This window comes from Rhinopithecus roxellana, chromosome 2 (assembly GCF_007565055.1).
Source record: "Rhinopithecus roxellana isolate Shanxi Qingling chromosome 2, ASM756505v1, whole genome shotgun sequence".
Taxonomy (NCBI): Eukaryota; Metazoa; Chordata; class Mammalia; order Primates; family Cercopithecidae; genus Rhinopithecus; species Rhinopithecus roxellana.
Window position 1 is genome coordinate 161,862,038 of NC_044550.1, and position 14,112 is coordinate 161,876,149.

At 40.4% G+C, this 14,112-nt stretch overlaps 1 protein-coding gene and 1 long non-coding RNA gene across 2 annotated transcripts in view; one reads left to right on the forward strand and one right to left on the reverse strand.

Moving 5' to 3' along the window:
* The window catches only part of C1QTNF7 (C1q and TNF related 7), a 107,074-nt gene extending 99,918 nt beyond the window's left edge, over window positions 1–7,156 (reverse strand). Inside the window, exon 1 of the mRNA XM_010358112.2 lies at window positions 6,925–7,156. Coding sequence (XP_010356414.1) covers window positions 6,925–6,937 — 13 coding nt within the window. The 5' untranslated portion in view covers window positions 6,938–7,156. The remainder of the gene's footprint in view (window positions 1–6,924) is intronic.
* Window positions 1–14,112, forward strand: part of LOC115895679 — a 157,320-nt gene that overhangs the window by 51,840 nt on the left and 91,368 nt on the right. The window contains exon 3 of the long non-coding RNA XR_004055830.1: window positions 10,142–10,240. This is a non-coding gene — a long non-coding RNA (uncharacterized LOC115895679). The remainder of the gene's footprint in view (window positions 1–10,141; window positions 10,241–14,112) is intronic.

Consider the following 14,112-nt stretch of genomic DNA (forward strand, 5'->3'; position numbering starts at 1 on the left):
GCACATAAATTGTCTTCAAGAAATGGGAGTCTTTCTTTAAATCTCTAGATTATATTGGAATCATATAAAGTTGCCATTGTTTTGTAGGTAATAAAGTGGTTGAAGGTTAGAAACTTTATATGGTTCAACATCATTCACATAAAGTCAAGGGAATGGACTCAGATTCCTTAGACCTCTGTTGCATAAGGAAGAAGGATGCCCAAGAGACAGTGAAGAGTTCACTGCGAGTTGGTATTGGGAATATGGAGGAGAGTGGTAGGAACAGAGATGGACAAGGAAGGCAGTCAAGAAGCAGATCCTTCAAAGGCTCCTGGGGCCATGTCAAGGAATATGGTCTTTATTATGAAGGAAAGGAGGGAATGCTAATAATGATCTGGGAAATTGGTAGATACAGCTGTGATGAAATGGATTGGTAATTCTGATACATTCAAAGAATCCCTTAATAAGATTCCACTGTGGTCAAATTAGATTTTTAGAGAGGAATGGGATTAAAATGACTTCATAAAAAGTCTTTCTACATAATTTAATGGTGCAAGAAAGAAACCAATTTAAGAGAGTAAGCTGTTTGGGGCATGTTAGCTGTTGGAAAGGCCACCAATGAATGTTTTTATGACAGCTCTCAAAATACTGTCATAGTATGTATGGTAGGATGTGTTTTGAGGCAACTACATTAGCCATGGCTTTATGTCACTGGTAGCACATGAAGGCCCTAAAACTGCCAATATTTAATACTAATCTATAATTAGTCTTAGTCAATTAATTAGAACCAATTAATAATTCATTAATTAGAACCAGTTTTCTCTCCTCTACTTGGAGACGGAAGACAGACAAACATATATTGAAGTTTGAGCTGTCTTCTAACCCTCTGGCCTTAGACAAAGTTCTTTATTTCTCACCCCACAACCTTGCGGATGAGTAGTGAGGAAAGGGGTAATAAACCATTCTTTGGGTTCATTACTGTATCTAACAAAGCCATACTAAGTTTATGGCAAAATAAATTTCATTAAGAAATTCTCTATTTAAAATACATTTTAGTTGGAAATAATGACTGAAGGATTAGTCAAAAGTAGAATTCCAGATTGCTAAATAGAAAATAGAAAAATCCTTTCTGAGAGTCCTGGTGGCAGTGTGGAAAGGGTGCAGGTTTTAAAGACGGGCATTATATAAGTTTAAACACCTGCTCCCTCTCTTAGTATGTATAGGATGTTAGGTGAGCTACTTACCTCTCCTCATCTAAACAATAGGGACAAAGAGACAGTATATATAAAGTCACGGCACACAGTAGGCACTTAATAAAAAGACACTATTAATCTGATTATAATATATGCCTTTTCTGGTGGCAAACTGAGTAACTTTGAAGAAGCTGTTTTGTCATCTGTTGGCCACCTGTTTTGCTGATGATTATGAAACACCTGTTTGCTGGGTGACAGAATACCTTATTTAAATATTAATTTATGTGTTGTTTTTCGCCTCTGCCTTATCGTTTCACAAGTGTTGCCCTGCCTTCTGTATTTCCTTGCTTCAAGGATTTTGCAGAACAGGAAGAGATTTATTGAAAACAACACTTGCTTTCTTTTCAGAAATTCCAAGCCCAAGAGTATATGCTGGGGAGAGGGGAATGAGATACTCTTGATGGGAGGTTTTCTTACACCTGGAAAGACTGGGGAGTCGGTGAATCTGTGAGAAGTAGAAATGGTCACCCTGCCTGGCTAGACCTCAGAAGGGAGGGCTGCCTGGTTCTGCTCAGACACCAGGTTCTTGGCCTTGACAGTGAGTTCTAGTCCCCAAGCAGGGCTTGAAAGCAGAATTCACAGATTCCAAAGGGAGAGGTCACTTATGAGACAAGACTGGGCATAATTGGTGTGAAGAAATACCTCCCAGGATTTTTGCCTGACCTTAGTGTTAAAGGTGGTGGAGGTAGGAGCCTAAATAATGTAAGAAACTAAAGTTCCTGCTTGCATAGACTCTATGCCAGATTTATGTTGATTTCAAGAAAATGAAGAAATAGAACATTTCTTGCAGACTTGTGTTTATAAGATTCAGACCTGCTATAGTTGCAAGGCATTGGAAAATCTAAAGATATATTTATGTCTGCTGTCTAAAAGCTTACCACCTATTTGGGAGCTGCAGAAGATCATAAGACACCTACATGAATAACTACCATTCACAGCACTGTGAGATCCTGATATGTCAAAAACTGCAGAAAAAGTTCTTGGTCATGAGAGGTAGACAGTTGAATTTTACAAAAGGCAGATAGCCAGGAGGATGGAAAAAGTTTCTCCCAAAGGAATATATAAAAATGCACCCTCCCCTAATCATTGTGTGCCAATACTATTATTATGTAATTGCTATAGCAGTTAATGCATAAACTTTTGTAGACCCTAACGTTCTTTTGGAAATGTGCCTGCTTGATATGAAAGAGAAGTTTGGAACCTGCTGATTGAATAGGGAACTGTATAGTTTATGATTTCCATAAAAGTGCTTAGAGTGTTATCTTCACAGAGTGTGAGAAGTCAGAGACCTCAGAGGTCAACTAGCCCCTCCTACCCTTCCCATTTTACAGGGTTTAAACTGAGGCCCACGTAGAATCTGGATTTACTGGGGTCTGAGGGTTGTCATTTTTAAAGACCATTGAGATGGTCAAAGTCTTGGTGTTAATTGGGTCAGATGTGCACCTCCACTCCTTAACAGCTGTGTGAGCAACCACTGCTGCTGTCTCTTGCCTGGACATATCTAGATTCCTAATTGGAAGTTCAGTCTCTGCCACAGCTGTGCACTGGTTACTCATTCAATTCATTGTTTTCATCATGTTACTTTCTTGTTTACAAACCTAAATGATTACTTCATTAAAAGAAAATCTAAACTTTGTGGTTTGGCATTCAAGGCTTTCTGTGATCTGATTCCAACCAAGTATTCTAAGCTTATCTCCTTCTGCACTATATGCATGCACTTTGTCTGCAGGGAAGCCTTCCTGCTACTTTCCATGCTCTTCTCTCAGTCTCCTGTGCTTTTGCTCATATTCTCCTCTCTGCCTGGAAGGCCCTTCTCACCAATTCTTATCTATTCTTCAAGGCCAGATTGCATGTTACCTCCTCTGAGGAGTCTTTCCTGGGTGAGGGATACAGAGAATCACATGGACCTGAGTTTGAAACCTTACTCTGCCACTTAGGTCCTGAAAGACTGCAGGCAGGTTACTTAATTTCTCTGGGGCTTAGTTTTCTCATCTGCCAAATGGGTAAGTCTACACCCACCTTGTGACCTGGTTGTAAGATATAAGTGGGTTAATTCTATTGTACTCAGCACAATTCCTTGTATCTGGTAAGTGTCCAAGAATGTGACTAATTATTGGTATTACTCCAGGGACCTGTGGTCTTCTTTGAACTCCCATCCACTGTGAGTTCTCTGACATTCTAAATTGCAATATTTAATTTTGCATTTTAGATGTTGGAATGCACATTTTATTTCCGCATTCAATTGGTAGCTCCTTGAAGGTGAGATGATGTTTTCTTCTAGACTGTCCCTATTGCATTGTCCTTCACCACAGTAGGTCGTCAAACTTAGGCAAAGGCTGACTTTCCAAGTGGAAAAATCCTGAAAACAATTTGCTTTGCTGACGCTTTTCCTCCCAAAAGTTGAGCATAGTTAAAAAAAAAAAAAGTCAATTTCCTTAGAGATGAGAATCCCAAATGTTGGGCTTCTGTTTCATAGAAATACAGAAGAGAATTTTTTTTTTTTTTTGTGAAGTGATTGGTGGAGATTAGTACATTTCAATTAAATCTTGGGAAACTTTGATTTAATGCTCAAAGGACATGTGACCTCAACTCACCAGGACAGCTCAACCTCACCATTTTCCAGCATGCATTGGTCTATTTGATACTTCAGAAAAAATGGTTTCGTGGTCAAATGACTTTGGAAAACATTAGATTTTAAGTAATAACCCAATCATGGGAGTCAGCGCACACATAAGCCAACTAAAATATGAGACACTTACTGAGGTAAAGACACGGGCATTTAGTAGCTAATAAGAATAGCTAACATTCTCTAAGCTCTCATTATATGTCAGGCATTTTGATAGTAGACCCTTACACAGACTCTCTAATTTAATCCTCACAATGCCCGTAGAAGATAGATATGATTACTATCTTCATTTCACAGATAAAGAAACTGATTGTTTGGATGGGTCCAAGTTCACACGTCATTGAAGGAGCAGAGCTGGCATTTGAAACCAGATGTTTGTGACCCCTGAGCCAGAGTGCTGATGCACCATGGTGCACAGTTTTCAACATTCCAAAACTTGCCTGACCAGGAAATACTTTTGGTTATCCTCCCGTTATAATAATAACCCATGAAAGTGCTGTTCATTGCAAGACACTTGGGGGAATAAAGCCCCACCAGGCCCAAGTTACTTGGCTTATGGGTGCATCCATGGTCTTTGCACCTCTGTGCCTTTGCCTGCCGGGCTCTGCCTGGGAACCCCTGGCCCTCTTGGCTCTCTCATGATATTTTACTCATCTTTCAAGGTCTAGTTCAAGTACAGCTTTGTGGGACGCTTTCTTTGATTTCAGCAGGCTGATTTGCAAAGCCCCTCTGTGTTCCTGCCATCTTTCCTGTGCTGTTTTTAATGTTTGGTCTGTCTTTGTCAAGGACACGTTCAAACAGTCTTGGTAAAGTATCTGGCACAGAGTGGACAGTCGGTTAAGGTTTATTGAATTACTATGATCTCTTTTTCTAGCCCATCAGCCATTGATCCCTAACCTTGGGGCATTTCAGGTCCAGGTTCACAAACTTGTGGCCCGAAACGTGGACTAAGCCTGGCTCACACCCAAAGCTAACACAGCGTGGCTGCCACACTCCCGGCAGTTCTTTGGTTAACGCTCTTGTCCCTTGCAGACGCTGCCTTTCTCTCCCAGCCTCTCGGAGGCGAGGAGGTGCGATTAGGTCACTGTGGGCCTCTCTCATCAGCGCCCTTTATGGGACAACCCTGACCTGTCCTTTCCAGGGCTCTGTCCAGGTTTCATTACAAAGCCCCCCAGTGACTGCGCCTTCGATGAGTCACCTGGCTTGGGCTTCATTAGCAACCCTAATAGCCTTTTTGTTTTTGTCCTCTTTGGGGCCTTCTGGGGCTCAGGGGTGGGGCCTGGCGGGCCTGGCTTCCAGAGATGCCGCCAGCCTCCATGTGAGCCGGTGAGGAAGTTCGCGCTCCGGCTTCTCAGCAGTCACGTCATGCCACACTGTGCATTTCTCTGCCGCACCCGTCCCCAGGGTGCGCTCAGGCGCCATGCAAACGCTGGCCATCCCAGCTCTCAAGCTGCCTGCGATGAGGTCATGGGTGGGGCCCCGGAGACCCCACTCCAAATAGGGTGGGGGCTTCCCCGACTGGCCTGGGGATGGGCCGAGAGGACCGGGAAGGAGACAGTAATATTGCGTGTCCAACCCACTACTCCCTCTCTTAATGTTCTATGGGCTGGTGTAGATAGAAGTGGAGGGGAAAAGGAGAACAGAAGATTTGGGAAAGAGAAAGATAAGGAATTGGCATTGCGGGTCACTCGCCGCACTAACTATGGGTGGAGAGAGGCAACTGATGGTGTCTCCTGATCACTTTGCAAGGAGCCGATCAAGCTGACGTCTTGGTTTTCTATAGTGTCCTTCTTACCTAAATCGCTTTCTTATCATTGAGACCATGAGGCAGAGGAAGCCACAACAGTCCACTTTATGTAACTAGAATTTGACACAGAAGGAAAAAAATAATCCAGAAACAGAGAAAGAACTGATGTAGCAGGAAGGCAGAGCCCTCTCAGCCCAAGAGCAGGGTCCCAGGCAGTGCTCACATTGCTCACCTAGGCCTAATGGGTGAGAAATTAACCTTGCTAATATTTCTGTACCAGTGGGTTTTGCAGCCTGAGGTCACCTAAATGTCCCAAACCACTCAAGCTCTGTCAAATCCGCAGGGTTTTATAACCTTTGCCTGTGAGCACGCATGTGTGCGTGAAGGAATGAATGTGGAGCTGTGATAAAATCTCCGCCTGCTGGAAGAATGTGCAGATTTCTGTGACAATCTAGTTTTTTGCACCTGGAATTGTGCCTCAGAAAGATGGGAACACTGATAACAGAGATATTCTCAGGGAAAATGGAACAACAGATCACATATTTATATGCCCTTCCACCTCAACCCACAAGATACTTCTCATGTGACCAATGCACAGAAAAATAAAAAAACATCTTATCCTCGCTTCTCCCTACCTGTGTATGAGGCACAATCGAGAAGGCAAAGTCACCCTATTTAGATAACATTGTCAGCCGACTGTGACTTGAATTAATGAATGTTGGGTTGAACTGTTTCATTCTCCCAGGATATATAATATCTGTAACATCCTCCCGTGTCAGTTACAAAGGAAAAGACAAATGATTTATTTAACTTTTAAAAACATATTCTGCAAAACAAGTTAATAAGAAGCCATAGTAACTGCACTTAGGAGAATTTTTGCAATGATATTAAAATCTTCCTTGGGAAACATTTCCAAGTTAACAGGAGAATCACAGCTCCGGAAGTTGAGTTGCACATAACGGGATAAGAAAACATAGATAAACTGACCTTGGCAATCAGTTAGACTGTCACCACACTGACAAATGCTAAGTTCATCAGATTGGAGATTTTGAAGACTCTGCTTACATTTTCTGAAACAAATGGCGTTTTTTATATAGTGAAAGATAGTTAAAGAGGTTCATGCGTCAAGCAGAATAGAAAGTAGGAGAACGCTCTCCTGCGGAGGTTTTCTAACCTCTGATTTATCATTTGTTGACATACTTTTTACAAGTTCCCCCATTTCTTTACAAGGAGCTTTCTTAAGTTCTCCCAGTAAATGTTTTGATGAAGGCCGAACAGGAGGTAAAAAGAGAAAAACTGCAGTGAAAATGGTAGCTTACCTTGTCTGGACATTGCAGATATCAGACTTTCCCCCAAAACATGAGGCTTTCTTGCTTTGGTTGTCCCATGAATGTAGTCACCATTAAAAATTTAAAGCAGAAATATGTGTTTATTATTCGAAGCTGCTCCAAAACAACACAAAAAATAAGTTGATGAAAAATAAGTGCTCGACTGAGCATGAGAATGCATTTGAAGCTTGGAGCTCATGCTGTTGTACAAAGTTTTGCAACTGTCTTTCTCAGTTTAAACAACCTCCCACTCCTTCTCCCAGGCACTTGCCAACTTCTATAATTTAAAGCAACTGCGATCCTTCCCATAATACTCACATTTCAAAGAGCTTAATATATACACTAGTTAAGAACAAGTAGGAGTGGGTAGTGTTCTTCTGCAAACCCCAGACTGTGGCGAATGAAAAGCAGGGGTCTCAGGTATCTAAACAGTTCTCTTTCTCTCTTTTATTCATAGCTCTTCTTACCATGTTACTTCTAGTTGCTCTGCCTTTTAAAGTGATGCCTAAAGACCAAATAGTATCATGTCACTGGAAGCAAAAAGAGTACACAGGAAAGTTTATGCCCCAACTTATGGAAAAATGATGCTGGTGAAATTATGTTTAAACATCACGTTTGCTAACAGAGTTATTTCCATGCAATTTGTGCCTAATTTATCTGTGTGAAAAATCTAAATTATTATATGCGATTTTGTTTTCACAAAAGGGAAAACTGCCTAAAATGATGTTTGCATTGGTCTTATTTTAAACTTTATCTTACATACGAATCATGAACTAGAGAAGACGCTTACTTTGCAGTGTCTGTCTGTGGCTGAATAAATCTTCTGACATTTGATCTGTAACTAATGTTACAAATGTTATCATTTGTATTGCTTTCCATCAACTGCCACTAAAACACACACACACACACACACACACACGAGCATTTGTGAATTCAAATTATAGCCAACTTATAGTGTGATCAACTGAAAATGGTGATATGAAAAATATTTGATAGTATATCTCAAAACAGATCTTGCTTAGTACCTGATAGATAACAGGTGCTCACAAAATACTGAATAAATAAAGTATTGCGTATGTTCACACCAACCATTTTGACAATTTTGGTTTGCATACATGTTCCCATTAGAGATGGTTAATATGTCAAAGCTTGTATAGAAGTAAACATAGGACAATACATACCTTTGCCAGGCATACATTAATGAATAGTTATGATGTATTAAAGTCTCCTAAATGAATTGAAAACATCAGTTAAATAAACAGACCAATTAGTAGATAATAGAAATACTGACATGGACATAATCTATTAAATATGTTCACCGTGCAAAGTTATGCAAACAAGTTTCAGGAAACAAACTTCATTCATTATTTCAAAAACTATAGCTTCTTTTCCGCTATGTTTTCTGAGTCACCTAAAATAACTATTATGCAATGGGCAGAGGATAATACCTCTGATTTTAATAGTGCAAAGAAAGAGAGGATTGAAAACTACAAGGAAACCTTCAAGTTTTAGGTGTTATTTGCTGTGAATGCAGAGAAAAGATGGAGTCTCTTTTCACTCTAACTTCCGCTGAGGAGAGATTTGCAGGCACCAGCACGTGTAGTGTCATAGACCTGAACTCAGATCCTAGATTTACCACATTCCAGTTACATGACTATGGATGTATTACTTTCTTTGAACTTTGGTTTCCTTAGTTGAGATAGATTAAATGCCAATAAGTAAAAACAACCTATTCACATAATTGTATACAACAAATATGAATTAAGCACTTCGCTGCGCATCAGGTACTTAGCAAGACCTATTGAGGAGTCACTGAGATTTAGGGATGTTCATGACAGCAACTAGCCTAGCTTTTCCTGACCCATTTCAAAACTGATAATAGGCATGGGATGCTGCTCTGACAAAAACCTAAACATGGCGGCATTGGCCTCATTGTGAGTGTCAAGGGAACTGATATCAAAGGTTGGAAAGATGAAGTTCCATGTTTGGCAGTAGCTAAACATTTGGTGAAACTGACACCTATGACAGTTTGTAAGGCAATATATGCTAAGTAACCGTGTAGCTCTAAAGGAAAAGGTTGGGGAGAGAATGTTAGTTGTGTGGGTTGGGTACTTTTGAGTGCATTTGGCAAAGTGTTTCAAGAATGAGATGAACTCAGGAAAGAAATAGCTAATTTATAAACAGAAATAAGAGGGAATCGGGAAAGAGTACCTACATTTGATGACTTGTAGTAGCCTACCAATTTTTTGAGGGACGTATATTGCTAAAAACAAAAAAGCCTGTAATCTTGTACTACAAATGTCTCTAAAGGTTGGGAACAACTTCTCCCACTGGCAGACAAGGCTGGCTATAGGCCTGCATGGAGGGAAAGCTCCCAGAAACCCACCTCTGAGGTGGCCAAGGAGAATGGGCAAGGGGAGCCTCTCAGAAGGAAGAACTGGTGGCCACAGAGAAATACTCCTTTGATGGACAAAGTAATATTCCCTGGAGAGCAGAACCACGGCCAAGAACCAACTCCACACACAAGGCAGTGAGCCTTTACTATGTTGGCCTGGCCAGCCTGGGCATCAGTGGCTGCTATGTGTTTCCCATTCTTTCCTTTTCCAAATTAGATTTTATGTTATGGTTCTCTTATTGCTATTACATTGTGTGTGTGTGTGTGTGTGTGTGTGTGTGTGTGTGTGTGTATAAGAGAGAGAGAGAGAGATGGTTTGTAACCAAATCTCATCTTGAATTGTAGTTCCCATAAACCTCATGTGTTGTGGAAGGGACCAGGTGGGAGATAATTGAATCATGGGGGTGGTTCTCCCATACTGTTCTCATGGTAGTGAATAAGTCTCATGAGATCTGATGGTTTTGTAAGGGGAAACCCCTTTTGCTTGATTCTCTTTTTATTTTTGTTTCTGTTTTTTTTTTCTTTTTTTTTTCTCTCTTTCACTTGATTCTCATTCTGTCTTGTCTGCTGCCATGTAAGACAGGCCTTTTGCCTTCCACCATGATTGTGAAGCCTCCCCAGTCATGTGGAACCGTGGATCCATTAAATTTCTTTTTCCTTAAAAATCACCCAGCCTTGGGTATGTCTTTATCAGCAGCATGAAAACAGATTAACACAGTATGTACTTGTGTGTGTGTGTGTGTGTGTGTGAGAGAGAGAGAGAGAGAGAACTTGTATGTTTCATTCATAGATCACTTCCTTTCTAATTCACAGGTCACTGAATCAAGAGATGGCCACACCCAGAGTTATGCAGATAACTCCACATGCCCCAGAAGTCCAGATCACCTCGGAGGTGCTGAATGCAGTGAGCAGGTTGGATTAGAGGTTGCTTACTCTTGGGGGGGTGGAGTGGGGCCGGTGGCGGGGGCAGTCGGGATGTTTTGTGTTTGGAAAGAGAAGAGGACATTGATTCTTGGTAACCAGGGAGTAAACTATGGCAGATACTTTTGATGCTTACCGATGCTTACGTATTCCTCTACATTTCCCAGCATCCTTTGCATTGTGGTTGACTGTATGATTGATTTTTGGTCAATGGGACGTGAGCAGAAGTCATGGGGTGGGTACTTCTGGGCTGAGGTAATCAAGAGCTGATGTGTCTACTCCACATTCTTTCTCCCTCTTCTCTCCATATGGCTGGAAGCAAATGACTCAGAAGAGGCAGAGCCCAGTAATAGAAGGAAGGCTGAACCCTGGGGGATCCCTCAGTGGTCTGCTGCCTAGTACAGTTGCTCGGCTGCATTGAATCTTCCTGAATAGTATACACACTTACATTGTGTCTCTCCATGGAGTTTTGGGATATATTTGTCAGAGTTAGCTAGTGTCAGTTGCTCTAATACAAGCACTTTGAAAGCTTCTTGGACTATTAAGTAAAATATTATATTTAAAGAATGGAGAAAAGGTCCCAACCCAATAATAAATGCTCAACCAATGATAGCTGTTTTATAGAACACAATATTGCAGTATAATGGCATACAATATGCTATACGTATTTAATGTGTACAACTCGATGATTTTGGAGATAAATATACACCAGTGAAACCACAACCAATGCCACCTATATATCCATCTGCCCCCCCAAAATTTTTCTCCCTCCTTATTTATTATTATTATTTTGTCATAAGAACACTTAATATAATATCTATTCTCTTAGCAAATGTTTAAGCATACAATAAGTATTGTTAACTATAGATACTATGCTGTATGATAAATATCTAGGACTTATTCATCATATATAACTGAAACTTTTTGCCCTTTGATAGCTATTTTTATGTTAACCATAAATGCCTACTTTCTTGCCCTTGCAAAGATGATCCAGCTAAATGCCAGTTGTGAGTACTTGTACAAATTTCAGCTTTATAAGTTGTGTGCTAATAGGCTGAGTAAACTGAAAATCATGGAAAGATTAGTGAGAGAAATAGATGTTGAAAACAAAAACAAAATTTACTCTCCATCTTTTAAAAATGTATGCATTTATTAAGAAAATTATCCAATGAGTTACTATTAGATTTTCATGAACAACTTTCAAAGCAGAGCGTAAAGGAAATTATAAACTCCAAGTTATTAATACAAGTTAAATACTCTCCATAGCATTTACTACTATAAACTCCACTTGCCTAAATGTTTGCTTTACTGTGTGTTCTGACATTGACTGTTCCAGGCTGCTTCTCAGTGGAAATAGAGTAAATGTCTTGTTAATGCTGACCAAGAGCTAATTTTCCTACTAACTGCCATTCACTGAGCCACATGCTTTTCTTACTGGCTTTGAACTGCTCAGAACAGAGGTACAGAAGGTCCTACTTCATACGCTTTGTTTCCTCCTCAGGTATTTGGAGCATTTCCACTAGAAATGCAGCTCCCTTCATTCCACAAACCTTTTAAAAATGGGTCAAAGCCTTTTATCCTTCTGTGATTTCAAAGCAACAGTAACAATAATTACAAACATTCATTGAGCATTAACTATGTACTAGGCACTATTTTAGTGCTCTATAAATGTACAAACCCATCATATGCTGTCAACAAGTCTATGAAGTAGATACCAACATTATCCTTATTTTACCAATGGAGAATGTGAAATACAGACAGGTTAAGTGACCAGCTCAACGTCACACAGAAGGTAAGAAACAAATCTGGAATTTGACCTAGGCTCTTTGGTTCCAGCAATCCAAGCTCTCAAGTGTTGGTGAAAACACATTCATGTCAAATGAAGAAAATATGCTTAAACTATGTATTTTCCTTAGTATTCATTGCTAAGATGGGTATTTGAGATGAGTACAGATTACTTCTGAAAGATGTTCTAAATGGCTAGAGGGAGCAAACACTTTCCTATCTGAATGCAATTATAAGGCTTGAGCATTTTTCATGTTTTTCATGTAGTAGGCTTTGTGTGTTAACGTTATTTCTATTCCTTTGCCTGCATGCAGTATCCAGGTTTCAAATTATATCCTGAAACCCAGGTGGCTTCACCTGGATTTTATAATACAGTGTTTGGTGAGTTCTATCAAACATGTGAAGACATTGAGGAAGAGATCAAGGAGAAATGAACCTTGCTTGAAAACCCCATCCCTTTGTATACATTTCTAATGTTTGGAGATTGGAGCTCAACTGAAATGCTTTTAATCAGCGTGGTAGAAAATGATCCAACCCAACTTCAAAGGGAAGTCACTCAGGAGGTGCAGAGCTTTTTCCCAATTGTCAGATGGCACACAGATGCCCACCATGTGCTTGTCACTGTGGAGTACTGGAGACACGGAAGTCATGTCTCTGAGTTTGTAGTCTCTGAGTCACTTTTCATAGGTTTTGGCCATGGTGAGCAAATCTGAAGGCTTCTTTATACTTCCTTGGTGATTTAGGGTAGCAGGTCAACTTATTGCAGATAGTCAAAACTAGAAAAGGAGACTAGAAAGGATCTGTTTGTAGACTGTAGGATCAGAGATTTGGAATAAGACTTGAGAGTGTTTTAATTCACTCTCTCACTCTATTCCTGATCCATCTGCACATTCTTGGCAGATGGCCACACCACTTCTGCTGGACTGCTCCTAGGGAAGGGGGTCATGGCTTCACATGGCATTAGAATAATTCTCTGAGCAACAGTGACTATTTCTGCTCTGTTTTCCACATGCAAGAGCCTTTCAGATATCCAAAGGCAATTTTCAGCCTCCGCCACACCCACCAACTTTACCTCCCTTTCTTCAAGTTCAATGATTTTAAGTGTTCTTCACGCAATATGATTTCAATTAGGTTACCATCTTGGTTGGCTGCCCTCCAGTGAGCCAATATCTAATTAGTGGCTAAATGACTCATGAGCAGTGCGGTAAAGTGACCAAGAAATCAAAAGTCTGAGTTACAGACTCAACTCTGCTATTGGACTTGAGAAGTCATTTTCCCACTTTTGGCCTCTGCATATTGTGGCCACCTGTATTACACCTATGTGAGGTGCCTTAATTAGTCCTTGATTCTCATCCTCTGCATGGTCTCCTTTCACAGGTCAGGTGTTCACCATTTAGAATCTACAGGACAATCCAACCTCTCCTTTGGCATCATTTGTGCTTTTCTAAGGCTTACAGGATCTCACTTCCTGGAGGTAGTGCATTTCCTTCAGGCTTGATATCTCAAACTGCATCACAACTTTTTTCCCTTAAACCCACTCTTCCTGAATTGCCTAATTCTGTCATTAATACCACAGTCCTCTCAAGTGTTTAGGATTTTAAACACATGTTATTGGTTTTACTTCCTCTTCTTCCCCAAAACATTCAGTCATCAAATCCACATTGTCTTTATTATATCTCTAAAATTGGCACTGTGGAGCATTTCTATTATTACATTTTTAAAAAATCTAGTATTTCCCTGGAGTATTGTCTGTGGAATCATACTCTTAAAATGCTCCATGGTAAAATAAGTTTGGAAGATCGTAGTTATATATGGGAATCTCCAAGAGGGATATGTCAATTAACTATTTCCATATTAAAGAACCCCCAAACTTAGTGACTTAAAACAGTAAGCTTTTATTATTCCTCATAAATCTGTGGGTTGCCTGGGGAGTTTTGCTGATCTTGGCTGTGCTTGGCTGGGCAGTTATGGTCTTGGCTAAGGCTATCACATGTCTAGTGGTCTTCTGACTGTTGGTTGGTCTAGGATGGCCTTGGCTGGGTAACTAGCTCTGCTCTGTGTGTCTCATCCTCCAGCAG